Genomic DNA, 15,320 nt, shown 5'->3' on the forward strand with positions numbered 1-15,320 from the left:
TTCCTCTGTATATCACTTAAATGTAAAAGACTTTCTGGCTTCAGTGACTAGATGCTTTGGAGTCAGATCTGCCATATTGCTCTGCCAATTAATTGTGTGACCTTGACCATGTTACTTTCCTCTTTGAACCTTAGTTTCAATATTGGAAAAACAGAGATACTTTATATTTTTTCTGTGGAAGAGTCTTAACTACTTTCATCTTTTCACCTGTCTTTCCTATACCAGTAAACCAGTGAGTTTACGTCTGCATCTTGGATTCTTTTCTAAACACTTAACACATTTCTACATTTGTACAAGATATTACTGTGTATATGTTCCTGCCACTCCTTAAACTGAAAATGTCCAAAAATGAACTCACCTCTGCCAAATTTGCTTATCTTATTGTTTACCCTATTTCACTATTAACCCCGCTATCCCCTTGAGCTAGAAATTTTTGGCTTCATTCTCAGAGTCATCTTTAACTCTTGGTTTTCTTTTGTGCTCCACATTCAGTGACTTGCCAATTGTTGTTTATTCTCTCATGTTCACTTCTTTGCATCTCTGCTATTCTTGTTCAGCTTCTCCTATATCCTCCCACTAACTCTGTCTGCCTCCAGTCTCTTCTGTTTATTTCATCTTTTTATTCTCCCCTCAGTTACCTTTCAAAAATACAGGTTAGTTCATACCATTCTGCTTCTTAACATTTTCATTAATATAGCTCCAAACTATTGATACCTTTTAACCTAATCAGTACTGTCCTGGTCCTATGCTTTAACACACTAGACCACATACTGTTGACAAATATCTTTTTATGCCTTTAGCCCTAGCTAATACTTTTAGTTTAGAATACACTTTTATAAATTTTAAGCAAAATTGGGATATATACTTTTACATTTTCCTTTTTAAAGCCTTGCTTTATACTTTGTGATTAACTTTCCTTCTCATCGTTTAATATGATCCTTTCCACGAAGCCTTCCCAAATCTTTCCCAGTGCTTGTTCATTAATACTTATTCCTCCTGGGACTTCCCTGGCAGTCTAGTGGTTAAGACACAGCGCTCCCAGTGCAGGGGGTGTGGGTTCGATCCCTGGTCAGGGAACTAAGATCCCACAGGCCGCGTGGCGCAGCCAAAAAAAAGAAAAATAATAATAATCATTCTTTTTGCCGTTCTTGTGGCACATAACTTGCTCCTTTCTTTACTACTTTTGTCTTCCTTGTGTTTCATTTAGCTATTTGTGGTTTGTTTTCTTAATTTAATTATTTTACCATGTTTGGAGGTGTAAAGTGTGTTAAAATTAAAGTGGAAGAGTTATGTATTTCTCCCTAAGGAAAGTTATTTGGTCAATGTCATGTCTGAAAATAAGTGGCATCTTAGAATTAAGACTATAGTACATTATTTTCGCTACAGATTGTATAATTCTTGAGTGTGGGGACCATGTCTTTTTTAATCTCTTGTGTCTTTTAGATAAGTAACAAAAAGATAATACAATAGAAATTAGAAACTTTTGAACTGAATGATTATGAAAATGCTACATATTTAGACTTGTGGACTACACTTAAAAACAAAACATAGAAGAGGGGTATATAGGCTTTTTTTTTATTGAAGTATAGTTGATTTACAGTGTTGTTAGTTTCATGTGTACAACAGTGATTCAGTTATATTTATATATATATATATTATTTTTCAGGTTCTTTTTCCTTATAGGTTATTATAAAATATTGAGTATAGTTCCCTGTGCTATACAGTAGGTCCTTGTTGGTTATCTATTTTATATATAGTAGTGTGTATATGTTAATCCGAAACTTCTCTAATTTCTGCCCCCTCTTTAGTAACCATAAGTTTGTTTTCTATGTCCGTGGGTCTATTTCTGTTTTGTGCATAAGTCCATTTGTATCGTGTTTGTTTGTTTTTTTTTAGATTCCACATATAAGCAATATCATATGATAGTTGTCTTTCTCTGTGTGGCTTCCTTCACTTAGTATGATAATCTCTAGGTCCATCCATGTTGCTGCAAATGGCAGGAGTATATAGGCTTCAATGCATACATTAGAAAATAAGTTTCTATCTGGGAACCATAAAAGGAAGAGAATAAACCCAAAGAATTGTAGAAGGAAGCCAAATAATAAAGATAGAAACTGATGTGGATGAAATAGATGACAAACATATAGTTAAAAGAGTCAGGTTATCCCAAAATTTACGTCTTTGAAAAGACTAATAAAATTGATAAACCTCTGAGAGGTTCATCCAAAAAAAAGGTAAAGAGAGAAGACATAATAACCAATATCAGAAAAATAAAATAATCATAAGAGGGTATTAGGAACCAATCTCATGTTAAGAAATTGGAAATTGTAGACAAAATGGACAAATAACTAGAACAATGTAACCAAACACACTCAAGGATACATAGAAAATCTAAAGTTCATTACCATTAAATCAATTGAGTAATCAAAAATATTCCAAGAAAATTCCAGACCAGCACAACTTCAGTGGTGAATGATATCAGGCATTCAAGGAAGAAATAATTCCAACAATTCCAATTTTTAAAATTCCAGAGAACAGAAAAAGAGGGTGTTCTTCCCATGCCATTTTATGGTACTAGCATTATCTTGATATTAAAACCCGTCAAACAGTGCAGAAAAGGAAAATTGTAGGCTCATCAGACTTATGAACATGGATTTAGAAATCCTCAAATATTAGCAACCCAGATGTAGCAATATAAAGCAGGATAATATATCATGAACAAGTTGGTTTTATCCCAAGAATGCAAGATGAGCATTAGCAAATCACAGTGTGATTCGCCACATTAAAAGATAATAATCATAAGAACTTCTCAAAAGATGCAGGAAAAGCATAATAAATTTATATATTGGCTTTAACAAAAAAAAACCTCTTTAACAATTATGAACCAGAAGATAACGTCTTTAATATGCTGGGGAGTCAGGAGGGAATTAAACACCCTACCCCACTTCCCAAGGATGATAGACTTTGCTATTTATAGGAAATACTTGAAAGTGTTCCATCTAAGACTGGGAATAAGACAAGGATTTCTGCTAACGATACTTCTCTTCAACATTATATTAAAGAGCCTAGCCAGTATATAACATGAGAGAAATTCTAGTAAAATGAAAAAGTTCTGTAAATAGAAAAACACAACTGTCATTTGCAGAAAATATGATTGTATTAACTGAATCTGCAGATAAAGTATTAGAATTAATGTGTTTCTGTTAAGGTTTTTGGATATAAAAATCTTTCTGTTAACCAACAGCCTTTTCTTTTTCTTTTTTTTTTTTTTTTTCCTGACATGCTGCGCTGCTTGCGGGGTCTTAGCTCTCCAACCAGGGATTGAACCCAGGCTCACGGCAGTAAAAGCGCTGAGTCCTAACCACTGGACTGCAAGGGAACTCCCAACACCATAATGTTTTTGAAATGAAAAATTTGAAGGTTATTATTTACAGTAGTCAGAAGTACCTAGGAATAAGTCTAACAAAAAATGTGCCCAGTTTCTATGGGAAGCAGCTTTGTTTAGACATTAAAGGAGACCTAAATAAACAAACCATTGGGCAACTCAATATTTTAAACATGCCAGTTCTCCCCATATTAACCTGTAGTTTCAGTGCATTTCCAATCAAAAATCCCAATGGGTTCTTTTGGTGGTTCTTTTTGACAGCTGATACTAAAATTTAATGAAAATGCAGAGTCAAGATTAGCCAAAACATTCTTAAAGAACAAAAGTAAGTAGAAGGACTTGCTCTGTTCTAACTTACAGAGTAAGATTTACTCTAAAGCTGCAGTTGAATTACTGCATGGACAAACAGACCAGTGGAACAAAGTAGAGACCCCAAAAGTGAGATTCCCAAAAGAAATGGCCACCTAATTAATAGCAAAGAAAGCAGCAAAAAGCAGTAGGGAGGAATGAATGACTCGTTTTATAAATAAGATGAAATAAAGAAAATTGATGATTTGGGCAACAAATTGAACCGCTGCCTTATCCTGTGTTCAGTACTCAGCTCCATTTGGATTTTAGACCTAAGTGTGGAAAAGTGGAATTTTAAAGCTATTAGAAGATAATATAGGGAAATTTTTTTATGAAAATAAAGGAAATAATAAATGTGAACCCATTACTTCAAAAGTCACCATAAAGAGAATCACAGGTCAGGCTAAGAATGGAAGAAGATATTTGCAATACATTAAAACGGTGAAACTCCTGAATTCAGCATACATAAAGAATTATAAATCAATAAGAAAAGGCAGACCAATAGGAAAATGGGTGAAAGAGAGTTGAACAGCTGTTTCCCCCAGAGGAAATCACAGTGCCTAATTAGCATATGAAAAGATGCTCAGCCTCCTTATGGGGAGAGAAAATCAAAACCACAACAGAACGCTTCTGCCTGTCTTTCAGATTGGCCAGTTTTTAAAAGTCTGACATTATCAAGTATTACTGAAGTCATGGAGCAATGGGAACTCTAATACCAAGGTGGTAAGCATGTAAATTTGCACAACCACTTTGAAGGCAGCTTGGCATTATTTGCCAAAGTTTGAAAATACACATGCCCTTTGGCCCAGGGTGTCAACTACTAGATATATACCTTAGATTAGAGAAATATGTACACATAACACACCAGCATACATATACAAAAATGTTTATGGCAGCCCTGTCGGCAGTGACCCCAAACTGGCAACCGTGTAAGTGTAGAATGGATAAATTCATTGTGGTGTTTGTCCAATGAGGTGCTATGCAATAATGAAGATGGAAACTAGAAGGCCTCTGTATAACCACATGGATGAATCGTACCTAAAATTTTTTAAATAATTCAAACCAAATGATTGTTTAGAGAGAAGTGTTTATGGGAAGTAGAATGTGTAACTCTAAGGGAAAGAGAAGACTGGTAGAGCAGGGACTTTCAAGAGGTGGGATGCTGGGCAATTTTCTGTTTCTTGGCTTGGATGGTAGTTATACTTTTTTGTGTTGTAGTCATTATGATGTACTGTTTTTTGTACTTTTTATGTTTTATTTCACAATAACAATAAAAAAATTTAAACACCTAAGTATCATGCTCTGCTAATCAAGTACATTTTCTGGTTAAGAAAAAAATTACTCTCAGCCCCCTTTGTGTAGCTCGCCTCTGGTCCTTTTTTTACAGCAAAACTCCTCAAAAGCATTTCTGTACTTGTTTATGGTTCTTCCATTCTTTACTGAATTCACTACAGTTTGGCTTTTACCCTCACCAGAATGACTTCCATGTTGCTAAATTCATTGGTCAGGTTCTCAACTCTTAATGGCTTTTAGTAGCATTTGACATTGTTGATCACTCAGTCTTTGTTCAAATTCTTTTTTCTTTGGCCTCCAAGAGACCAAATTGTTTGAATTTTCTTTCTTCTTTACTGGCTATTTCCTCTCAGTCTCTTCCCTTGTTCCTGCTCTCTCCAACCTCTTAATGTAAAGTAACCTCAGGCCCTGCCCTTTTATTTTCTTGGTGATTTTGTCCTTTTTAGCTTATACCATCCTTATGTTGACCACTCCCATATTTATAATTCCAGCCTGAACCGCTCTCCTGAACTCTAGACTTGCATATCCTATGTGACAGTTACAGTTGGATATCTAATAATCTTCTCAAATTCATCATGTTCACTCCATGAGGAGAGGGCTTGAAAGCTTTATATTCCCTCCTAGGTTTTGCCCGATGCTTCTCTTCATTTGGCTGGACCTCCTAATTCATATCCATTGTATTAGTAAAATGGTAATTGCGAAACAGAATTACTGTATTTAATTAAAACAGCCTTTGCATGTGAAAGTTTTGGTCTTAGTGGGAAAAGTAGTGTTTAAATTTAAAAGTATCCAAGGTTGCCAGTGCAGTTTTGCAAGTGGTCCTCAGACTTTTGAGCCTGAGTCTCTGTTACTGTATAAGACAGCCTTTCTCAACCTGCGTTCTGGGAGAGAATAAGCCCTATTGCCTTGAAGTATCCACGGTATATATATGTAGTTAACTTCTCTCCCATGCATCTTGAGTGGTACTTACTATGCACCATCCTTGAGAGAATTGGCAAAATAGTCAGTTTTCTGTTGGAAATAGTCATTTTCTGTTCTGTGGTTCAGATGAGGAGTCCCTACTGAGAAGGTCTATAAAGAGATAAACTTCACTCACCTGTCGTTCTGAATAATGCAAATTGTCACCTGCCTTGTGGTCAAGGCTGTAATAAAGCTAATGCCTATGTGATTTTTATTCAGGTTGCAGCTTGAGAACCTTTACAAATTGACTGTTAAACCTTATGATTTTGAGTTATCTGTTTATATCATGATTTAATTTTTAAAGGGCTGCTTACAAATGAAAATCTAAGGGAATGCTGGTAATGAGGCACTTGGTTTAGAAATTTACTAAAATTGCATAATAAATCGTACAGCGTTCTCCCTCACTTCCCGTAGTCTTTCTATCCATTCTCCTCTCGGGACAACTGACTAAATGGTAATAACCTTCAAGCATCAGCCCTTGATTACCTGTGGTTTCAGTATCAAGGAATTTATCTCATCATTTTGTTGTCCATAAGCGAGAGGCATCTCTGTTAAAATTTAGGAAAAAAATTTACTTGTGCTTTAGTACATTTTCATATATTTAGTAATACCTTCTCAGCTGTGTTTGCTTTTATATGGTGACTAACGTTTTTATATTAACAGTATAAATAGCTGTGTTGATAAAAACACAAATGCGGGGGAAAATAAATACATGTTTTCTATAATGTTTTCATTGGTAAACATTTATTTTAATATTATCTAGGCTATCAAGTACTAACTCCAACTGCCTATTATGATCAGACTGGTGCCTTAGTGGTTGGCCCTGGAGCAAGAACTGGCCTTGGAGCTCCAGTTCGATTAATGGCTCCAACGCCTGTTTTAATTAGTTCAGCAGCAGCACAAGCTGGTAAGTGTAACTGACATTTTCAGGGATAATATTTTTCTGGTGTTGTTTGAGATGTTTCAAAAATAGAAAATGGTTTTCTGGGTAGTTTTAAGAAGTGTCTGAAATTTAATTTACAGCAGCAGCAGCAGCAGCTGGAGGAACTGCAAATAGTCTCACAGGCAGCACAAATGGTCTCTTCCGGCCGCTTGGCACTCAGCCACCACCGCAGCAGCAGCAGCCGCAGCAGCCAAGCACTAATCTGCAGTCGAGTTCATTTTACGGGAGCACTTCTTTGACTAATAGCTCCCAGAGCAGTTCTTTATTTTCTCACGGACCTGGCCAACCTGGAAGTACATCTCTTGGCTTTGGAAGCAGTAGCTCTTTGGGTGCTGCTATAGGCTCAGCCCTCAGTGGATTTGGCTCATCAGGTAAGTTTCTTTTTAAGATGAGTGTACTCTGCTAAGTGGACATGAGGTATATGTGTTTGTTTTTAATATTAATATAAACAGTAATAGCTTGTGGTATAGAAAGGACAGGAATAAGATACTGGTTTATTGGTTTAGTTTTGTAGCTGAAAAACCACCTCCTGTAACATTTAGGAATGCTTAACTCATTTCAAGCAGCCCATGCTTTACTCAAATATAATAACATTTTCCCCTGGCTTTAAGAACTATATTACTGTAATTTTTGTTTTAGTAAGGTTTGTTTGGGATAATATGTATTATGCTAATTACTAGCTCTTCCCTTTGCTCTATAATATTAATGTTCGAGGAAGTAAATATTTTTGCCATCTTAAGTTTCTGGTGTTTTAAAATAATTTTTGTGTGCTCATCAGATGATTTATTCTTATTAAATGCTAATGGTTGTTAATGGCCTCTATTTGGTATAATATATAAAAATAAAATATGATGTAATGTTCTAAACAGAAACCCCTAAGATAAATATGCCTATCTTTATATTAAACAACTTAGCCTTTATCACTAAAAGTTCATTTAAAAGGACTTCTTTTCCCCATATCCTAGTTTTATATATAATCCTTAAGAAATCCAAATTTTAAATAGCTTCACAAAATAAATAATTTACCCACACAGACTGATTTTGTAACTGAGGAAGAGCTGAAATCAGAAGAGGCCCACACTGACACCCTGTTGACACACATTGTATTATCAGTCTCTGGTGTTTCCAGAGTATTCAGGAAACAGAGAAAAAACAGCTTATTCTCATTCTCTTGGTACAATTGACAGCCTTTTCTTTATGAGGGGCAGGGCCATTTATTCACACCTCAAGAGGTTTTTTATTCCTCTCGTGTCCTTGAGTCTTAAAATCTGGTTCTCATCTGTTTTCCCACCACATTAAATTATATTCTTTTCTGGTGTGAAAAATGGCAAAACTAACACATGCCAGTCATTACTAACTGTGCTTGCCAATTTTCTAAGACAGTATCTTCTGAACTTCTTGAACATTCATATTTATAAATATGATGGTCTAGAACAACTAAACTTTTAGGTGCAGAATGCTTTTTTGTTACAATGAAATACAAAAGGGAAATATATTTGCCTAATACAAAATTACCTAAAGAAATGGGCATGGGAACTTCTGAGGAAAAGTCTAGTGAACATAAAGACTGTTTAGTCGTAATTTTCCTGTTTGATTTTTTTTCATTCCTTTTGGAGCTTAGTCTTTTTATCTCTCGCCCAAGTGCCCCCATAGACTCATTTTTTTGTTTCTAACACAATTGACAAGCATTTTCCCCAGATAATCCTAGATTGCTGGAGAAAATCAAAAGAACATATAACTTTATAAAAAAAAATTTTTCTGCGGAGATAACTAGTTTCTATAGATTGTAGACCCTAAATAATCCAGGAAAAATAGAGAAAAGACTTGATAAATCTCATGTTCCCTTTTCTAATAAAATGTCACTGATGGTCTGGTATAGATCTGTAGGAACTCCAAATTCCCATTTGTCTCTTAGTTGTTAAGAGCCTTCCCCCTGCATTCAGGAACTGGTGAGCCATCAACATTTTGTTCTCTACACATGTCCCCTGCAGATGCCTCTTTCCCAAAACTAATAATCTTCATTCCTCCCTTATTTATGAGCATTGCTTACTCCATTCTGATTTCCAGTTTGGGGCACCTCTGTTTTACCTTGCTTCAGAGGACATTAACAGTTGCCACCCCTAAATACCAATAAATAACCTGTCATCTCCCTCCTCTTGGACATTTCATGAGCGTTCATTCAAGTGCTGCACTTAGGTACTCTTTGAAGTCTACCCATTGCCTTTTTACATTATGGCAATTCCATACCTATATGAAATCTAAAATGTAATGTGTTTATGTGCTCATGTACACACACAGTAACATATACACACTCTTTTACCCACATGATGAAATTATTAATGCTTAGTAGTGTTAAATACCCCAGTTTATAACTCAGCTCACCAGGAAGCTTAGCCATTGTAATAAAGTAATTAAATCACCATTTCTATGACCCATTAGAATGTTCTTTTACAACTGAAAGTTTGTAATTTAACATTTTATCCACAGTTGATAAATGATTAGTGACTCCACTGTCTAGCCGCTTAGATATTTTAGGTATACTTTGTTTTATATTTTGTAGTCATACTGTTGCAGATAATTTAGGCATATAGTAAAATTTAAGGAGCCAGCTTGTTAGGTTTAAAGTAAAGCTATTTCTGAATTACTTTTAAATGTTCGGCTTGGCTTTTCCTTTTTAGAGGAAAATAATATCGCATGTGTCAAAACTATGGTTTCTTTGATTATTTGCCAGGGGAATGATAGTGCTGCTGCTCTCATTAGAGAGCCGTTGTCTTTTTCCTTGTCATATAAATTGTTTTCTGAAATAAATAGGAATTTTAAATGTAGCCATGTTTTAGAAAAATCACTTTGACAGTGTCCTTTTAAATTAGCATAGTTAATATAGCCATTGACAATTTTGCCAAAACCATTCTTACAACAGTGTTTATTTTTTGCTATTAAAAATGCATATAGTTACTAGTATTTCCCTGTAATATATCTTAAAAAGTGAGAATTTCAATAAAACATGATCAGTCTTCCAGAAAGCGCACTCACTGGTTTAAAAGATTGAATACTGTTCATATAATATTTTGCTTAATACAGTAGTGTGAGCCTGGTATTTTTCCTTTATAGAATTTTAAATTTGGTAAAACCAATGTAATTAAGTTTCCTATCTGTATTAATAAGCTTAACTTGGTCTACCATCATGTGCTCTGCTTAATTTTTCTCTTTAATCTGTACCCTTATGATCTATTTATAATTGACTTGCTATTAGAAAACCACAACCTAATAGAAACTTTAAAATTCTCTCGAAAAGAATTACCATATTGGTCCGAATATAGAGCTTGTCCTTAAAAAACTTGATAGGTTAAGAAATGTATTATGAAATTATTTTGGATGTAAAAGGCTTCAGTTTAAAAAGGCTTAGAAACAGTAAAAAGCATACTTGAAAATATGGGCTCTGAGTGAGACTTATAAATTGGGAGTTTTGGACAACCCTTTTAAACACTTAGTAAAGAATTTGATTATCCAAATGTATGTTGATTAACAGCCAGATCTTGTTGCTTTTCTGAGCATGCATAGCTACATGGTAATGTGAACCTACCATTTTTTTATGATTTTATGAAGTACAAAAGAAAAAAACTAGAAGGTTAATAGTTGAATTGGGGATTAAGTGAAAAACAAAAAAAAATTGGTATGTAGTACAATAAGGGATGTGATATAATTGTATACCATATAAGAAAAGAAAGGCTGATCAGTCTTTACTTGAGTAAGGGGCTCATGAGGCCAGAAATAGAATCTTAGGAATGGAAGATCCTGAGGGGTAAGTGAACACATGTCTTTGGTTGATAACAGTAATGAGAGCTATCAGTTTTCTAAGAGAAAGTTTGATTTTTCCATATGTATTTTGTAATTTAGTTGCTGAAGGATAGGGAGAATGTGTAGTGTGAAAAGTACTGAGGAGTTAGCTGCCATCTATACTTCACAGCTGACTAATATTCGGGCCAATATGGACTTTAAAGGACTATGGTTTGAACACAAGCTGGAAGCCAAATCAAATGTGAATGGTGAGGGAAATGTATTAATATTCTGTTTATCAGTATAATCTTTTCTTGGCATTGGGTTGAAGTCTAAGAACTTGGTTCCAGAGATTAGGATACTACCAAAATTTAACCTTATTGGAATTTAATCTCTAGCATATCCTAAAGCAGACAACTTACAATTTCAGGGTTTATAAATCATACCAGGGTATTAAAGCACAGTAATCATATGTGTCAATGGTAAATATGTGTGAAATAATGAACATATGAGTGACTGCTCTTAAATATTTGGTTATTTTCTTGGGGTGCATTTATACCCTTTTATGATTAATAAGTTAGTATGTATAGTTATCACAGTAATTATCTTCTCTGTAATGTTTCTAAAAATAATTATTGTGATCACTTCTGTTATTTCCCAGCAAGAGTTGGGGATAGGTTTTATTCAGTTAACACTGTATGTAATTAGGGTTTTTTTTATTTCTTCTTCAGTTGGCAGTTCTGCAAGTAGTAGTGCCACAAGGAGAGAGTCTCTATCTACTAGCTCTGACTTGTACAAAAGATCTAGTAGCAGCCTAGCACCCATAGGGCAACCATTTTACAATAGTCTGGGATTTTCCTCCTCTCCAAGTCCAATAGGCATGCCTCTGCCAAGCCAAACTCCAGGACATTCACTTACGCCACCGCCATCACTTTCATCACATGGATCCTCATCCAGTTTGCATTTAGGTAAAAAAAAAAAACCAAAACCCTTTTTATTTGTATGTATACATGTGAGTGTGTTTGTGTGTGTGTTTTATAATATGTGTAAAATATTTAATGTTGGATAAAACATGCCAAATTGCTTTTGCTTATAGATATTAGCCTTTTGAAAAAGTTCTACTTTTGTGAAAATTCAAAGTGAGGGTCTAATGTACAGTAAGGTAAAGACCCCTATTGTATCTTATGTTCCTTTTATGAAATACAGTGGTGTGTTTTTTTTCTCGTCTGTGCTTTTGATTTGTGTGTGTTTTAGATCATCTGAAAAGTCAATTATTTATACGTGATAGTGAAAGAAATTTCACGATCAAATGTTTGTGCACACCATATAAAATGGATAAGTAATAAGAACCTGCTGTATAAAAAAGTAAAATAAAATTCAAAAAAAAAGTTTGTGCACACCAAAAGCAATCATTAGTCACAAAGTTATTGAATTTAAATAATTTAGTTTAGTATGATGGTTTTTGCTTTGGCCTTTGAATGCCTGGCCATTTTACCACAGGGTATATGAATTGAGTATGTTTGTGAGTTAGAGAATCTTATTATGTATGGGTTTGGTCCATGTAGTTCTTTTACTTTTGAACACATTGTTTAAGAAAAAAAATGTTCTAGGCTTGCTGTACCCTTGAAATCGGAACATTTAGAACTTTGGTTTATATCTGTATATTAAAATCGCCCCCACCCCAAGATTATTTGAATTGGTGGTTACCTTTTTCCCACTCCAGGAATTATTTAGCCATGTAGTTAACAGTATATTTTGAAGGGTTTTTGGATATCAGAGGCTGTGTTTGAATCCCTCCCTGTCTCTTCAAAGAAAGTATTTTATTAAAATTAGATTTTGGATTTTTGTAATTCTAGTCATTTCAGCTAAAACTGAGAGATTCTATTGCTGATTCTTATGTGCTTAGGAAAATTTAAATCAGCTTGTGATTTAAAAAGTCATGTTGCTTTTGTAAGCAGATATATTATAAATTAGTGATTATGTTTGACCCCGCCATCCCCATCATAAGGCTATAGTTATTTTTTCCTAAAGCTCAGTAATATAGTGAGTGTCCATGTAACAAAGGAATATTTTACAGTGATGATCATTTAGATTTATGTTATTACAAAGTGGGCTAGATTTCTTTTTTAAAGACTGGTCCTCCACCCCAAATTCTGGGCCTTTGCTCTTTTTGGGGATATTGACTGTATACAACCAATTAATTTATTTGAGTGGGGTCCTAAGATCTGCTTTGCAGCACTGTTTGTGTAAACTTATCAGTTTTTAGCCTACCACTTTCCTTCATTTATCTTTTCTTAGTCATAGGAGCTACTCAATTCCTGATTTTTATTATTTCTATTCAGACCCATTCCTACAACTCCCATATAAAACATGCCTTTGAGACTTTGAAATTGACACCAAAATTTGGAACAAAGCAAACTTAAAAATAGCCTTTCGTAATAGTTTTGTGTTTTATTTGTTAAGATTATATTTGTCGCGTCCTGTCATTTTTTTCATAGATAAGTTTCAGATCAGATTTCTGTCAACTGTTACTTGCTTACGTTGTGCTTTAGTGCCTGTGTAAATGGCATTAATTATTCTACATAGCTTGTTTAGAAATTGGTTTATAAATGACTTTTTAGATGTCTCTAATTAAATAGCAATCTAGATTTTTTTTTGACTATAAAGAACCCAGGCATATAGATGCTTCTAGAAGGAATTCTAGTCAATTATGAGAAGTAATCATCGTGTGGGCCGGCAGTTCTACATTGTAGCCTGATACTTTTGTACCCATAGTTTAAGCTAAACTCCTTAGTTTAGCTTCACCTTGAAATCTAGTATTTCTAAATCTAGTATTTATTTAATCTAGTATTTAAACACACCTCTGATTGAAATTGTCTGTAGATTATTTTCTTTTGTGATTCCCCAGTTTCTTTTAGCTTTAGTCATATTATGACTAGCAACCTGTTTGTTAACAAGGAATAGACCTTGCCAAGTTGAAAATAATTAAGTAGATTTCATAAATTTGCTCTTTGTATAGTGTTCATGGAAATAATCTATCTTTCGTTTTCATGTCATTGAATCACGATGCAAGACTTACATGCTCTCTGGTCTAAAAAGTATATATTTTAAATTGTATATCCCCGAAGTGGATTTCTTCATGAATCAAGTTATCAAGGCTGCTGATTGATAAAATACCTATGAAAATGAATTTGCATAGCCATTTAAAAAATAATCTTACTCTGCTCACATATTAAGAATATAATATCATAAAATAGGGATAAATTCTCAGTTTCATTAGAATTGGTTGTAATTAATTAGTTCCAGCTGATTTTCTTATGAGATTTTTTAAGACATATAGCCATTGTAGTTATTGGTAGGCCTGGATATCGATATTCTTAAAATATTGGATGAAACAGGTAACCTTTTTTTTTTTTTTTAAACCACCTATGCCTTTGCTCATGCTAGTTACTTGATTCACAGAAAAAGTGAATAGCAACATTGTGTGCTTCTGGCTTTCCAACAAAGATGTTTCATTTTTTAAAAAATAGTTGTCATTTGATCAACATAAGTATTTTTAGCAGGATGACCAGTAGTCACTTTGTGATTGAAGAACAAGTATTTCGACTGATGAATCTTGGTTGTTCATTTTTTTATAACCTAAAATATTTTTGTTAAGATTTGCAACCTTGTTGCTTTTTAAATATATTGAAGTCAGAAACATGAGAAGTAATTTTATCTTCCATATTCTAGTATGAAATTTCTAAGAGATAGAGATTCCTTTTTTAAAAACAATTATAGCCACAAAATCATTATCATACCTTTTAAAATTTATAAATTCTCATTACTCTAATTTCCCTAATTGACTTAAATGTCTTTTTACAGTTGTTGTGTTTCCATCAGGGTCCAAATAAGGTCCGTCATTTGTTTGATGTCTTTTAATATGGAACCATTTCCCCATCCTCTTTTTTTTTTCCTTCACATTTATTTGTTGAAGAAACTTTGTCCTGTTGAATATCCCACATTCTGGACCTGGATGGTTTCTTCTCCATGGTGGTATTTAACATGTTCCTCTATTCTCTGAATTTCCTGTAAAGTGGAATTTAGGGGTTTGATCTGGTTGGTTGTTTGCTTTGCTATCTGGTTCTGTATTTCTGCTGCACCGTATCAGGAGACACGTCTGGTTATTTCCTGTGTGAGGTTGTCTGCCAGATCCACCTAATGGCTTAGCAGCCTTTGATCATCACCTAAGTATTTCTTCAGAGGTTGCAAAATGATGATGCTCTGTCATTCCTTTTACATTTGTTAGCTGGAATTTTTCTGTGGAAAAGAACTTTCATCAGTTGTGAGGTTACCCTAAAATATATAGTTCATATAGGAGTCAGGATAATGCTTGATTTCTTTTCCTTTATTTTCTGACCTTGGGAAATGAGAATTGAGAATGAGAATGAGTTGATGCCCTAGCAACTTCTAAAGGTGACTTGCAGAGTTTTTTGTTTTTGTGTTTAAATCATCATTGTTCCCTATAGTGTAAATTGATGGATTTTAGGATAGTTGTTATGTTTCAGTCCATTGCAGACTGGGAGATAACACTTTTTATACCTTTTCTTGATGCTAAAATATTACTATCTTTGG

The 15,320-nt window shown here is 34.2% G+C and overlaps 1 protein-coding gene across 16 annotated transcripts in view; it reads left to right on the forward strand.

Moving 5' to 3' along the window:
- The window catches only part of PUM2 (pumilio RNA binding family member 2), a 91,715-nt gene that overhangs the window by 51,447 nt on the left and 24,948 nt on the right, over window positions 1-15,320 (forward strand). For 12 of the 16 annotated variants that reach the window (XM_089923403.1, XM_022574365.3, XM_022574367.3 and 9 more), the window contains 3 exons: window positions 6,750-6,893; window positions 7,010-7,300; window positions 11,438-11,674. In XM_089923403.1, coding sequence (XP_089779529.1) covers window positions 6,750-6,893; window positions 7,010-7,300; window positions 11,438-11,674 — 672 coding nt within the window. The remainder of the gene's footprint in view (window positions 1-6,749; window positions 6,894-7,009; window positions 7,301-11,437; window positions 11,675-15,320) is intronic. The other 4 variants (XM_022574368.3, XM_022574369.3, XM_089923406.1 and 1 more) reach the window with 1 other exon arrangement.

The sequence above is a fragment of the Delphinapterus leucas genome, chromosome 13 (assembly GCF_059928025.1).
Source record: "Delphinapterus leucas isolate spDelLeu-1000000601 "Yukka" chromosome 13, BTC_Dleu_Yukka2, whole genome shotgun sequence".
Classification (NCBI taxonomy): domain Eukaryota; kingdom Metazoa; phylum Chordata; class Mammalia; order Artiodactyla; family Monodontidae; genus Delphinapterus; species Delphinapterus leucas.